The sequence below is a fragment of the Triturus cristatus genome, chromosome 11, assembly GCF_964204655.1.
Source record: "Triturus cristatus chromosome 11, aTriCri1.1, whole genome shotgun sequence".
Classification (NCBI taxonomy): Eukaryota; Metazoa; Chordata; class Amphibia; order Caudata; family Salamandridae; genus Triturus; species Triturus cristatus.
In genome coordinates this window covers 1,182,645,486-1,182,660,709 of record NC_140594.1, presented here as the reverse complement: position 1 = coordinate 1,182,660,709, position 15,224 = coordinate 1,182,645,486, and the positions used below count along the sequence as shown (strand labels likewise).

General features: G+C 45.4%; 1 protein-coding gene across 2 annotated transcripts in view; it reads left to right on the top strand.

The window, feature by feature from the left end:
- Positions 1–14,785, top strand: part of SLC51A (solute carrier family 51 member A) — a 151,949-nt gene extending 137,164 nt beyond the window's left edge. For both annotated transcript variants that reach the window (XM_085635982.1, XM_085635981.1), the window contains exons 7-9: positions 1,102–1,248; positions 6,173–6,278; positions 14,386–14,785. In XM_085635982.1, coding sequence (XP_085492108.1) covers positions 1,102–1,248; positions 6,173–6,278; positions 14,386–14,531 — 399 coding nt within the window. In that variant the 3' untranslated portion in view covers positions 14,532–14,785. The remainder of the gene's footprint in view (positions 1–1,101; positions 1,249–6,172; positions 6,279–14,385) is intronic.
- Positions 14,786–15,224: the final 439 nt, after the last annotated feature.

Genomic DNA, 15,224 nt, shown 5'->3' with positions numbered 1-15,224 from the left:
ATGTTGGAAAATTTAGACTGGTACGGCGGAAGGGAGACCGCTTGACATCTGTCAGCTAGATAAGAGCGAAACCACTCTAAGGCCATCCCTGACACCCCGACTTCTTCCAGCCTGGTCAGCAAAATACAGTGATCCACTGTATCGAATGCGGCAGACAGGTCGAGCAAAATAAGAATGCCCGATTGTCCCCTGTCTGCCCGCAATCGAAGGTCGTCTAGCACGGTCACTAGGGCAGTCTCAGTTCCATGGCCAGGTCGAAAGCCGAACTGAACGTCGTCCAACCTGGAGTTAGATTCCAGGAACTGAGACAAAGTATTGCTGACCAGTCATTCAATGATTTTAATCGGGTAAGGTAAGAGAGAGATTGGCCTATAATTCCCAGCACATATCTGGTCAAGAGTCATTTTTTTCAACAGCGGAGTAACCACCGCCCGTTTCCAACAAGCTGGCACTGAACCAGAAGTTAAAGAGCGATTGCACATCTGGCGCAGAGTAGGAAAAAGCTCAGGGCCCAGCTCCTTCCAAATCTTGTGAGGGAGAGGGTCTAAAGGGGACCCCGAAGATACACATAGCAATTCTGTTAAAAATTTCCTCCGAAGGTGGCTCAAAATAACTCAGAGAGGTCAATCAACCTGACTCTGCCCTATTATCCTTCATAACATAACACAATGACGTCTATTTGCCACATTTTGAGGTGACAATGTGATGTGCTTTTCGAAATTTAGAAAGGGGACTGCTGGATTTGTGATTTTTTTTTTCCTGAAATGATGAAAGTTAACTGTTGTTGAAGAGCTTACTTTAGCCCTGAAGAAGTCCCACTTGTTCTCTAGGACAGAAACGCGTTGGCTGTGTTTTCCATCGTTTTGGGATATGAAATAAAGAATACTTTAAGAATCACGTGTGGTCTTCTGGACTCATAGATTTCAAACTTGATCTGCTGGATAATAATGAGAACAGACTTTGTTTTTGTCCAGTAAATGTGTTTTGTGCCCCCCCTCCCCCCTTTGTTGTGATCCCTATGTGGAGGAATTGGTTAGATTGACGTATACCAACTGCTTATAACAGAGCATGACATACTACATCCACCTTCTTGTGTTCCAGGTCTCGTCAACAAGTACCGCACTGTGGATTAACACGTCCCTGGGCGTGAGTACCATGTTCGCCCTCTGGCCCCTCGGTATCCTGTTCCGAGAAGCAAAATTACATCTGACTGAGCAAAACATAGGGGCAAAGTTTGCTTGTTTTCAGGTACAAAAGATTACGTTACCTGTCAAATGTCAGTGAAGAACCTAAGAAACTGAAACTATAGTACTAGGTCCATATTGTAGAAACTGTCAATGCCTTAAGAATCCTGGGGAAGACTAAAGGGGTTCTTGAGTTTATCCAAGGATGAGTTGCCCAGAAGCACATTGTGTAGGAAAGGAATTAAAAAAGTAAAATACCTAAAAGTGTTTGGTGCGAAAATGGGCCCATCCTAAAATAGGTGGATGAGGTAGCGACGAACATGAGTTGCTGCTGGAGGAGGCGAATGCACAAGACGGTGAATAATCCAGTGGGTCGGCATAAAGAATGGTGGCGTGATCAGCTGGGTTGCTCTGAAGTTTGTAATCTCTGGAGTGAGTGGCTGCTTTTGAAGTTATTGGGCACTGAACGAGGACATGCGTTAAGTTGGGTCAATGCTGTGGTAAGTCGACTTCTAAGACGGTGGAAGTGGATGAGTGCTGAAGTGGGTAACTGCATTATGTGTTGAATATTCAAGTGGGTGAACAGGGAGATTGGTTTTGTCAAGGTCTCTCTCATTCTCTTCATGACTGCCTGTGGAAAAGGCTACTCCTCCCGATCGCCATGATGCCACTCTGCTCTTAATATTCATTTGAAAGGTGTTGCCTGTCTATTTAGGTGGGTCTCAGGAGGAAAAGGCGACAACTGGCAGAAAATCTTACAGAATTTTGAAAGCAAGGCACCAGATCTGCTGGGAGACACAGTAGAGAATAGTCTTACAAAATACTCTTCCTGGCACAAGAACATAATAGAAATCCAGCTCCAGAAATAAAACAGAGAACATCAATGCCAGAAAGCATTTAAGTTGGGAGATAAACACAATGAAAAATAGAAGATTTGAAAGTAATCGTGATGGATCGTTCTCAGACCAAAGCCACCTTCGAGGCGGTAAACAGGAAGTTATTTCACTGGAAAATGGTTGAGGGCCATCTTGGAAAGGCAAGCTTTAGCAACGCAAACCATCTGGGGTAAGGACTAGATCTGAGGCCACACACCCTCACCTTCCCAGGAACATGGCATTGCCCATATATGAATGCCCCTGAAGGAAACCAGGGTCCAGATTTACTGAAAGTCATTGCAACGCAATGCACTCCCTTAAGTGGAATTTACTGAGCCATGCAAAGCCCTTTTGTGTGACTTTGTGTAATTTTGTAAATTAAAAGTAGCAAAAGGTATCGCTGCCTTGCGTTACCTTCCACCAGGTAGGCATTCCATGTGTGGGGTATGGGCATTATCATGCATCCACCCATGGATTTTGGCGCATTCCAGATTTACAAAGACCTGGGAATGCATCAAAATGGTGGGCCTCCCAGACCCAGGTGTAACAAGGAGAAATATCTTTATATATCCTTGTTACTTCCTTTTTCTATGTGTGATGCAGAAAGCATGACACGTAGAAAAAGGAAAATGCCTTTAAGGATTGTTTTTGTGCAGGAAGGTGTCCAGTCCCTTTGTGTACAAACAAAATCCTGTTCGTAACACTGACACTCTTGAAGCATGTCGCAAGGGTGCCTGTGTTGCCGCTGGGTTGCGCTCAGTGCGCCAGCTCTAGGAGTAAGCAGAAGGATGCATTTCTTCTTCCTTTCACGCAGTAAGTTTCCTCGCTGCATTGCTTTGCGCGAAAGATCAGTAAATCTGGTCCCAAATGTGTGACATTCTGCAACTCTTATCCTCTTTATCCATATGCTCCTTCTCCTGACTTTCCAGCCCTTCCTCCTAGACTGTGGGCTGAGCCAGCCGCCACCAAAGGGAAACCACCAAGGTTTCCTGCTGATAGTGGGATGTGGGCATGAAATGCTGGTTCATGGTCCTGGGAGAACCAGATGGGAGTCCTTTCTTCACCCAGGAATGAGGACCTCTCAGAGGTCATAGAAAACAGGCGAGGCAAACTGCCCGTCTGGCTACTGGTGTGTGGTTATCAGACCACGCAGCCGCCATGGAACCAAAACCACTCTCCAGAGACTTCAGTTTCTGCTGGGTTAACTATACGCCCCCTGTGGATGCTCCGGGTGTAGCGTGAGCATGTTGGAAGAAAGAACAAACCAACATGGGGCATGGTCTGAAGAAGTATCTCCCAAAGAGCGTTCACTGGATGGATATCCTGTCCAATTAATCAAAAGTTGAAGGGGATAGATTCTTGTATCGCCTGAAACAAGCAAGAAAGCAACACTTCTTTTTGTTATGAAGCTTTTCTTGAAGTCTATATTCAATTAACAGGGTCATAAGAATGAGTTCAGAAAAGGAAGCGGGACGATGAGATCGGATTGACTCATTTTTGATAACTTCATTTAATCCATCTCAAGATAATGTCCTTCGGGTCCTCTCGACCACAGCGATCTAGGCTGCCGATAGGCCACAATGAGTGATGTTAGCACCGCCGAACTATCTTGCTGGATATCGCAAAGAGCCTCCTCTGTGGATTTCTCAATATCAGGGCGTTCACACATTTTCTTGACGGTGCGTAGAAATGTTGCCTAACTCACCAGGCGTGGATCTGAAGGTGGGACTAAAGTTAAAAGAATTCCCCTCATGTCAGGAGTTCACCAGTAAAATGTGAGGCTCTGGAAGGTTGTACTGGGATCTCAGTATAACATAATGCTAGGGTATGTTTAAGCGCTGTATTTTAATGGCGAAGGTGTTTTGACTCTTAAACCACGTCTTGGAAGGATCCATGGCTTAAACCGAGACCTAAAGAGTTGTTGGCATTGAGGTCTGTGAAAGAATAAAAAGAATTAGGGTTTCTCTCACTCTCTTCTTTATTGCCTGAGAAAAGAGAGATTCCTCCCTGTACTCATGGAGCCACATGAAGGGTGTCACGTGTCTCCTTAAGAGTGCCCTTAGTAGGGGGAATTAGCACAAATGGCAGAGACAACTCCTCAGCAATATTGGTAGTTCTTTAAAGAAGATGATGAGTTTTGCAAAAGATGAAAAGCAATGCAGCAAAGCTACCCTGAGACAGATAAGAGTCCAGTGCAACAAATATTCTGCCAGGCAAGAGAGTAGGATATACAGCTGCAGAAAAAGAGCAAAAACTCACGAACACAAAAGGGCTAATTTATTGAGATTTGGTGTAGGGCAGCGCAGCAAGTCATCTTGCCGCACTGCGTCAAAGTGAAAGGGCAGAAATGCGCTGTATTTATGATATACGGTGCATTCCTGACCTTTCTCCCCGCACTGGCGCCGTTTTGGCAGCCTAGCGCCAACGCTGGCACCCTTGCACCATGAAGCAAGGGTGCCTGCGTTGTTGGCAGGATTGTTTTTGTGCAGGAAGGGGCACCGTCCTGCACACAAACAATCCTGGGAGGCTTTCTCCTCGTTCCATGTGAGCTTCAGAATGCAGTACATGTAGAAAGAGGAAACAAGGAGGAGAAATAAAGTTATTTTGCCTCATTATGCCTCACTTCAGGAGCCTTAAGGTTTTGGTGCATCCACAAGTTTGCATGGTCTTGTAAATCTGGGAATGCATCAAAATCCATGGGTGTTTGGTGGAAACACCCATCGCAACACCCAGGGAATGCCTCCCGAGCGCAGAGTAAGGCAACGCAGCCATTTGCGCTGCTTTTCCTTACTCCATATCTAAGACTCTATCCAAAGCTACAAAAAGCGTCCCTACGGTGGCACATGGGGCACGTAAATATGCCACAAAGTGTCCAAGGTGAGCGATGAAAAGTAGGGGATGTGACAGGATTGTAACACATCCTTCTCAGACCAAAGCCTCTTCTGTGAGTCAGGCAGGATAGGAAATCTTAAGAAGATGGTGGGCACCATCTTTGAGGGGGGAGTTCTAGTCGAACAAACTATAATGACAAGCATCTTGGTTAGGAGTGGAAATATGGCTAAATCACCCCCTGCCCCCTTCTTAGGGACATAGGATTGCCATTGTAGGGCATGTGCAAGAGGGCAAATAAAATAATGAGTTCCTGCCACTGACCCATGTTACATTCCTGAACATCCATAGCTTGTGTTCCTTCCTCTGACTCTTCAAGCTGGTGTCATGGACCTCCTGTCGAGCAGCCCACTATCCGCAGGAATCTCTTGAGGTTCCTGCAGTCGTGGCAGACCGAGTCCTCCCTGCACGCCAGGTGAAAGTAACTATTCACGATAGACAAAGTACACAAGAGTTGTGCTACCGTCCATTTTTCAAAAGAAGTTTTGTACTGGAAAGTAAAAAAAGATTTTGCATCAATTTTCATAACTTTTGTGACACAAACACAGCGCTAAATCTTGGTAAATATATCCCTGAAGTGTTGAGTCCCACTCGTGGTGAGCATTGATAGCTGACAGATCAGGTGTGTGAATGCCGAGGTGGGTGGGTGTGGATAGGGGCAAGGGTATAAGGTGGTGGATCTGGAAGGTGGTGGTGGCGGGACCTCACAAATGCTCCATGGGGTTGATATTGAGGTTGGCCGACAGTGTAAGCAGGTCAGCCTCTGGGCAGATAGATGGTGCGTTAAAAAAATGTTGCTGTGGGTGGATGATGGCAATAGATGTAGAAGCATGTGCTGTAGTTAGTGAGTGGTGTATTAGGTGGCTATTAAAGTTGATTGGTATGAAGAGGGCAGGAGCTGAAGTGAACCTGTGTTGAATTTGCTGGGTTTTGAAATGGGTGGGTGCTGAAGGAAGCTTGGGGCTATAGAAAGTGGGTGAGTAAGGTGGTAGATTTTGAAGGAGGCAGCCCCGAAAAGAGTATGAGCTGGCATTGGAGGATACTGACCAGGGTGCAAGAGGTTATATTAACAGATTTGCAGATGAATGCGAGGTTGGATGGGTTCTCAAATGAGTGATCACTTATGGTGGAAATGGTGCATTGAGTGAATGCTGAAGTAATCTAAACTGATGCATGAAGTGATCCTATATTTATATTCTTTTTTAACCTTTTTTGACCCTATAGATTCTACTCATTCTCAGTGCTTTGCAGACCTCCATCCTTTCCATCTTGGCCAACACCGGCACAGTGGCCTGCGCCCCTCCGTACTCCTCCAAAGCAAGGTCACAGCGTGAGTATACGGAAGGGGCAAGTCTAAGCGTGATCCAGGCATAATTGTCTGAAATTGTATCATACACCAGTCTTAGATGAATCACTGAGGCGGGTTAAAAGGTAAATATATGGATCAAGAAAATGACTTTTTCTGCAAACATTTGGGATAAAAAGAAGTCCATCTTTGCCATGTGTGGATGCATTTGTCAAGGCCTGGATGCAGGGAAGGTCTTGCTAGTTCCTCCACTGACTGCCCGAGGAAAGGGCTCGTCCTATTGCATGCCACGGTGTTAGCCCGCACAGTGCCCTATATGTGCAAGGAGTTAAGTGCCTCCAGAAGAGGGTCTCAGTCAAGAGGAAAAAACAACAAAAAACGCATTGTAGATATAGGTAATTCTGGATTGTCCTTGATAGTTACTGCAGAGCTTGAAAAGCAAAGCACCTAAATCTACCTGAATCAGGGTTGAGGAAAAGCCCAGCATTAGGTCTTACAGAAGGAAAAATCCAAGGGAATCCCGCTGAAGGAAAAAAGAGCAGGAAATTAGGGACAAAAATGTATTTGAATCTGCAACAAATGTTGTGAAAAACAGGGGAAAGAATGTGTTGTGATGCATCCTTCTCTCTCAAAAGACTCCTGTATGCAAAAAGCAGGAAATGACATCACAGAGAAAAAGGGCTGGCACCATCTTGGATTGGAAACTTCAAGGAGCAAACACTGGAACCGTGGCCATCTTGGATAGACATTGATATAGCTCTAGTTGCACCTACTCCTCCGGAAGGTTGGCATTTCCAAGAAATGAGGAATACAAAACAGTGATGGAGAAAATGCTTGAATTAATCTCAGCTGCTGATAATTACTCAGGGCCGCATCTCAGTCCATCGTTATTTTGCACATGATGGAACCTCAGTTTGGACCCAGCCATATTCAAATCAGTCTTGACCCTGCTCCAGTGGGAACAGTCCAGCCCGAACCTAAAGGCCAGGTCCTCCCTGAACCAAAACACATGCAACCCAAAACCGGTTTTGCCCTTATTAGGGCTCATCAGTCAGGTTTAGCTTGGTTCCAGTGGCACGGTGTGCAGGTCTGCACAGGGCCAACATCTGGTCTTATATATCCCACTTAGGGCATCACACTGAAGTATACAAAAAAGTGATGGTTGGAAAGCTAGAATCAATCTCAGCCACTGCTATTCACTCAGGGTCTGCATCCCAGTCCATTGATTGATCCGGTGGAACCAGCGAGCCCATTGTGCGCTAGCGCTGGGGAAAGGACAGGTATGTGCCGTAATAGGATACATTATTCACATTCCTGCCCATTCCTTAAAACGCAGCGCAGCAAGGTGACTTGCTGCACTGCGCTGTGCCACTTGGCCATAAATATGGCCCCTTATTTCTAGTGCACCAGGTGTCAGGCAGAGAATAGCAAGTGCAGGATTAGATTCTTGCTTTTTTGGAAAGCCAGATTTGATGTATACCTGTCCTCGACCAGTGTGTGTGCATTCTTTGCTCACTAAGAGTCTCTCCTCCACCCACAGCCAGGTACAGCTATTTGTATTTTGGTAGAGGTGAGATAGGCATGCTTATCTAGGGGCAGTGGCCACCTTTCCTCTGCCACGTGCACTGCCGGTCCCCCAGAGCATGAGAGGTGCATGAGGGCTCCACCAGTGTGGAGGCATACAAGGTCACACTCACAACCCATCAACCCCCAAACATAGCAGCTTTGCAAGACTGGGAAACTAAAACAGCCCGTACAAAAATGTCCAATCCAGCCCACATAGTGCTGGGAGAGGGAGCATAAGGGGAGCATTCCCCTGTTACAATTCCAGCACCAGGCCTTCGAATTTGTCCGTCCGTCCGTCCGTCCGTCCGTCCGTCCGTCCATCCATCCATCCATCCATCCATCCATCCATCCATCCGTCCATCCATCCATCCACCCACCCACCCACCCATTTACCCATCCATCCATCGTTTTTCTCCTCCCATTCTGATTTCACTCTCCATACCCTCCCTCTCTCTCTTTCCACCCCCACTCACTCTCACTTCTATCTCTTTCTCTCCTCTCTCTTGTCTTTTGTCCCAGCTTTACTTCCTCTTCATGTGTTTGGTTTTTGTTTGTCCCTCTCCTGGAGCATGGCCAAAGTACTGCTTCCTTCACCAGTGTGTGTCCTTCCACTGGTTGTGCTTTTGAAGGTACTTATTTTTTTCTTTTAGCTGTCCCCGGTTGTTGGTTCTTTGACATTGCTTGCTTTAAGTGTCGCCTGTGGGAGGAATGTTGCTCCTGTAAGACCTGAAGAAGTCATGTAATTGACGCAAACCCTCCTCAGGTCATGCCATGTCTGGTACAGTCTAATTTCGAGCATTGCCCTCCTTCAATGTTGCTTACTGTATCTCCCAGAAATAAAAAATACACTATTACGCTTCCATCGCTGGCTGCGTCATTGCACTTTCATTTTTACATTTCAGCCATGCTGCACAGAAGCAGCACTTCTGTACAACAAGTCTAAAAACATTGATACAGCCAAGACCTATTGTAGGCGAGACCAACTGGTTTTGCCAATGCTTGTTTTTATAAACTACAATGTGTTACCAAGTGATCATATCAGCCTAACCAGGTGAAGTCATTCTTCACTCCAGACTACTCAGGTATTTTCAATGGTCACACCGGTGGCATCGGAACAGCCTCTTATGTCACGTATTACATACCATAGGTTGCAAGAGAGCCCACACTACTCAGACAATAGTGTCGGCTTATCCATTTTATGGACTTAAACTCCTAAATTCTGCACAGAAGTGCGCCTCCTCACGTCCCACGTTGTTGGCAATAGATTGAGCCTCCCCCTTAGCTGCAGTCTGTCTCTTGCCCATTATAGCTTTCATTACAAGTTTGGCGGAATAGGGTTGGGTATTTCCCACTTAGGGTAATTGCCACCACCCCTGGGTGAGGTATTTACCACATAGGGTAACTACTTCATATTGTGGATTTCTGACTTGAAAATGGGGCATAACATGCAGAGTCGGTATTTAACTCATCACATTTTCATATTTTGTCTTTTTGGTGAACCTTTTTTGCCAGTAAATTTCAGCATCTTTCTGAATCATAAACAAGCAGTGGCAAAACCAACATCTATGGCTTTATGGAAAGACACATGCAAACACAGGAAGGCCTTGTGTTGTCTGCATATGTCATCACATTAAAGCCAATGGTTGGAAATATTACTTTTTTGGATGGGGATGTCCCATGCATGATGAACGAGTATGTACTCCTGCCCAGAGTGCCCAACTGCATGTGAAACTGCTATCCTGGCCTTTTGTTTGACTATGGCGTCATGCTAAGCCGGTGCTTTCAAGGAAGCCTGGACCTCCTTCTGTGTCAGAAAAGAGCGCGATCTACTGAGCCTTTTCATCTAAAGTTCTGCTTTGAATAGGAACCCATATCTTTCACTGACATTCTGTGTTCTGTGTCTATGTTGAGTGTGTGTGTGTGTAACAGGTGCTTGACACGTGTGAGAGTAGGAGTATTAGGGCCAATGGGACCTAGTTTGAATGGCGTCTGGTTTATCATGGCTCAAGATGGAGGTACACGGACAGCTTCCCCCAGGCAGTGAAACTGTGTTTGCATTCCAGTAGCGGCAGGGTGAAGATCTAGACGCTTAAGTGAAGAGTTGAGACAGTGCTGCCATTAGAAATTCGATGAGGGCCTTGTTATCAAGGAGCTGCTGAAAGTTCTTGCCTTCCTCGTCATTCCGTAGATGGTACGGGCAAGAGGGGAGACTGCAGTTTCTGTTGTTCAAGGCGATGACGTTTCTAGGCAGGACCTTCCCTTTTGCCTGTCCATGATTTCTGATTCAGGAAGGCTGATGACCGCTAGTGCAAGAGATCTCACACTCCATAGTGCCATTGTTTTAGATATCAAACTAAACAAACAATAGAAGGAGTACACCCTCAAAGGTAACTCAATACCTCAGAGATAGGGAGCGGTGCACTAAAAGGATAGATTTGTCCTTTTTTATAGAAGACCCCTCACTCACCAACCTAGTTGGTGACATGCTTCATCATCGGGGTCCCACCCGGATAGCCGAGTGCCATCCGGGTGTGCTGCGACACCTGATTACAGTGGAGCTGGTATTGTTTTCTTTTTTAGTGGTGCAGGTGAAGGAAGTGAAATAAAAATTGGTCAGATTTAACTCTCTATGAAAAATTATTTAATCCTGGAGCAACTGAACAATATTAAAAAGATCAGGAGATACCGTGTAAGGTTAGATTGACCTGAGGTATCAAAAAAAATGAGGTGAAGGAAAAAAGTGAAATAGGTCTACATGTTTCAACCTTGTGGGACAACTATCCAGGTTTTCGTCAGGACCGATGTTGATAACCAGGGCGGTCTACACACGCTAAGGTGTACCCTACCCTTGGTTAGAATAAAAAAACCCTCATGTACTTACAATGGGGTAATCCTTACTTAAATTCCTTAAGGAAAGTTACCTGTAAAGAAAAAGAAGGAAACAATATACACAAAACATAATCCGTTCTGTAAACAACAGTCGTTTCAGGCTCCTCTCAGTCGTCATCAAATTATTAATTAGAATGTGGTTGCTAGTGACTAAATATACAGTCATACTATTTAGCCATCTAAAGTGAATTTGTGCAACCGTGCTCCATTGTGAGTTACAAACTCAAACAATCCACCGGGCTTAAATTCACCCGTGATCACTCAATATAACTCATTGAAACAGGCGTGTGATTGTGTGCACTCACATAGAAATACTGGGGTGCACATTTTAGGTGACGAGTGGTCAAGTGACTAGCACGAGTGCCATTCGTCCCACGGTAGAAACACACTGCCTCCAACTAATTCGTTCCCACATGGGTGTCTGTTTTTACTACTAAATGAGTCAAATCTAAACAACATACAAGAGCAACTCAAAAAGCATACATGCGAGAAAACGCGGGAAATCAAGGAAAGAAAAAAGGAAAAAAGCCGTAAGGGCCAGCCTTACTAGCAATGCGGTAAAAGCGTGCCTCGAGGGTGCCGAGGTCACGTTGCAAGATCCTACCACGATCTACGGGTAAAAGATGCAAGGTAGTCGGTTAAATAGAACGGCGTTTGACCAGGGGACAGGCTCAGTGGTGCCCACCCATCAGGAGTCTAAGAACTTACTTAGTGTAGAAATGGCTCCGCTATTCTGCCTATACCGTGACCCGCATCGACGTCCCGTAAGTGAACGAGATCAGGTCGATGCCGAGGCGGAAGTAAGTATATCCGGATTGAAGACCATAGGAGGAAGGGGCCCAATGAGTGGAGTCGGGCTCTCGGGGGGGAAGAACCAATCACAGACGCTCACCCAGAAAGGGGCGTGAAGGAAGGTGTGGCCCAAAATCAATCGCTGTGATTGGAGGAGCAGGAGCGCGCTGGGTATCCAAGGACGCTGCTGAATGGAAACCACTACAAGAAAAAAAGGGGGGGGGGTGTTTGGTTGTAAATAAATAGCGCACGCCTCAAGATAACGTGAAGGGGGACAGTCCCAACATAAATCAATGTATTCAAAGGGGCGCGCTAGGGAACAACGGGCAGATATTACACATTAAAAGGAAAAGGAAAGAAAACAGGGGTAGAGCAAAGATCGCAGGCTCAGAATGAATGCACGTTTATGAAGGGCACGGTACCCTAGTAACCAAAATCGGCACAAAAGGACTGACAATTCAAAGAAAAACACACACACTGATCCATTACTCGAATGCGGTGATGGTAACAAGGATCAATCACAACAGCAAATGGGCATGGTATCCCAGTGACCAAACTCAGCACAGAGGGACTGATAATTAGGAGACCATCCAGGTTGATTACTCAAATGAGTCACAACAGCAGATGTTTAGTAGTTAGCCAGATAGAAAGTAGTCTATTTCGAAAGGGCAGAGTTCCATGGAATGTTATCATTCAATCCACTTTTGTGAGTGGAAAGTCTATACACCCAGCGTTGTTCTTTTTCAAATAAGCGTTCTTGCATCCTCTCTCCTGTCTTTATTTGCTCAATGACGGTCCATCTCAGGTCGTTAGTTGTATGGCCCTTCACGAGGAAGTGTTCCGTGAGTTTCGTCATTGATTTCTTACACCTGATAGTGCTGCGATGTTCACAAATTCTCTGTTTGATTTTTCTGCTCGTCATGCCCACATATTGGAGTTTGCAAGGGCAGATAATCCTGTGAACTACATTTGTACTATTGCAGTTAGTGTGTGTTCTTAGGGTCCACACTTTGCCTGGTTCCAGTTCCAATGTTTTTACGTTGTCAGTAAGACAATTGCCACATTTGTAGTGTCCAGTGATGTCCGGTAAGCCCCACGCATTGAGGACAGTAGTTTGTTTTCCTTGAGCTGTCACTTTAGGACGCGTGTTAACTAAAGAGTCCTGAGGCTTCTAGATTTTTTGAACGAGAACAATGGTTTCTCCCATTTAAGGTTACCAGTGTTTAGAATAGTCCAATGTTTGTTAATCGATTTGGTAACCAAATTGGATGCCGTATTATATGTAGTTACGCAAGTCAATGGTAAGGTAGCCTCTGTGGTGACTCTGTTCTCCAGAAGTGCCGCTCTTGGTTGGTTTCGTGCTTGTTGCTGGCACTTGGTGAGAATTCTCTCAGGATAGCCTCTTTCTGATAGCCTTTTTGTGAGATCAAGAGCTTGTTTTTTGTAATACGTGGTTTTGCTGCAATTACGGCGTAATCTTAAGTATTGGCCATAGGGAAGATTTTCTCTCAATGGCCTGGGATGGAAGCTTTCAAACCTCAATAGGTTGTTCTTTGCTGTGGGTTTGTAATGAGTTCTAGTTTCAAGACGATCATTTTCCTTGGTGATCACAACATCCAAAAAGACCATGGTGTTCTGATCTTTAGTGTGGGTGAATCTCAGATTATGATCACAAGTGTTGATCCACTGGCAGAATTCTGAAAGGATGTCTTCCGGTCCTTGCCAGATGATTGTTTCAGATATACCTGCTTGAAGCCAGTGGCATTGTTACCTCCTGTGAGAACCATTACCCATCACAAAGGCTCTGTCTGAGGGCCAATCAGGGCAGAACCGGTCTTGGGATGCTTGTGTTCTGGTTCAGAGAGGTCCTGGCCAGGCATACTTCGAGCTGGACTGTTCAAGACTGATTTGCATATGGCTGGGTCCAAACTGAGGTGGCACTGTGGGCAAAAGTATAATCGGTTGCAACATGGCCCGAACGATTGACAGTGGTTAGAAAAATTGTGAGCATTCCTCCCATCACCTTTTGTTTATCTGGAACATCCAGAAATGACATATCAAAGACAACCAACCCAAACTGGTTCTGAAGCCTTAGACAGTGGATCCAACTCCCAGGTCTGGAAAACAAGTTTAGACGGTGCCTTCACCTCCCCTGTTTGGAAAATGAGTAAATCTAGAAACGCTGAAATAAGAAAGCAATGGAGTCTCAGACGTGGGATTCAAACTACCCTTCTTTGTTCCAGTTCCACAGTTTTCTTCACCAAGGAAAGGAACTCTCCTCAGAGTGCTGTGTGATCAGTCTGTTATTCTCATGACAACTGTCTCCTAGAAGTGAAGTGGCATCAACTCTACTCTGCCACTTTCTGGAGAAGCTGAGGTTCTGCCTAAGTTTCCGGACGTCTGCCTGCCCGTCTCTTCAGAAGGAAGGAGAGTGCCTGGCCCTGCAAGAGGAGAGACTGCCCCGGAGCAGAACCCCTGCACATTCTCATAGTGTGGGACATCCAGAAGTAGCTGAGTAGGGACCGGGAGTGTAGCAGGTACTAACCAGAGGTGTGCGGGGTCTCCTGATCTCCAGGTGCAGTTTATGCCATGAGCTGCATAATAGGTTGAAAGGGAAATTGTTCCTGTCTCTTCAAAGGCTTTTTAATTACTCCCAATTTCAAAATCAGACCCTAAGTGCTTTGCAATGAGTTGTGTCTGTTTTGGGAAATGTTAGACAACTGTGCCCACTGCTGTGGGTTTCTAGTTGTGTGTTCTTCTTGGGTATGTTTTCTTTGGAGGGCCTAGGTTAGCTGAATGGAATCACAATTGCTATGAATATGTTTTTGATGATATACCATTGATGGAGAAATCTGACTTTGTGTCATTTCTATTCTTCTCTCAGTTATGAACAACCATCTGCTCATCGTGGAGATGTTCATTGTGTCTGTCGTGGTGAGGGTGTACTACAGAAGTCACAGCAACAACACATCCTACGCAGCAGTACCCAAGCCCGGGTCAGATCACGCTCGCCAAGAACAGACCGTCTGACCATGATCACACTTGGATTGTAAATAAACCTGGATAAAGGGAATCATAACTTAAGGAGCTCATACATTAAAAGAATATCCCCTACTTTGGCTGACAAACTGTTTCTCTGCACCTGGTTTGAAAGGCATAATCGAGAACGTAGTGTCATACGTTTTTCTGCAATTACCCGCCTTAAATTCTTTAGCAACGTTTTTGACATTCACATTTCCTTATTAGGTTATGCTTGATAAAATATTAAAAGTCATTTCTTTAAATGCCCAGAATGTGATTATTTTGCTGATGGGTTCATATAAAGAATCATTATATTTGAGTATGTGAGCACATTCCAGAGAAGTAGAATTAAAGTAACATGGATAGAGCTTGCTTGATGCCTTATACCCAAAAGTGTCAGGTGACCACGTCCACCTCTAAGCCCTACAGCTGACATGTCTGTCCGCTGACCACATACCTTTTTGATAAGCGCCTGTCCCATGAACCGGCTCCTCCAGGCCCTCCACGGTCCCACCGACAACATCATCCTGGCAGTGTCAAACCCAAATCCAACTCCAATCTGCTTGAAGTCCATGCCCAAAGTGATGATGGACCACACCCTGTCCCATGCCAGTTTGATGCAAACTACGTCAAGACCTTTAATACATTCAGTTTCTTTACATATTGGAGCAGTAATGGTTTTATAAGCACATGCACGCCCTC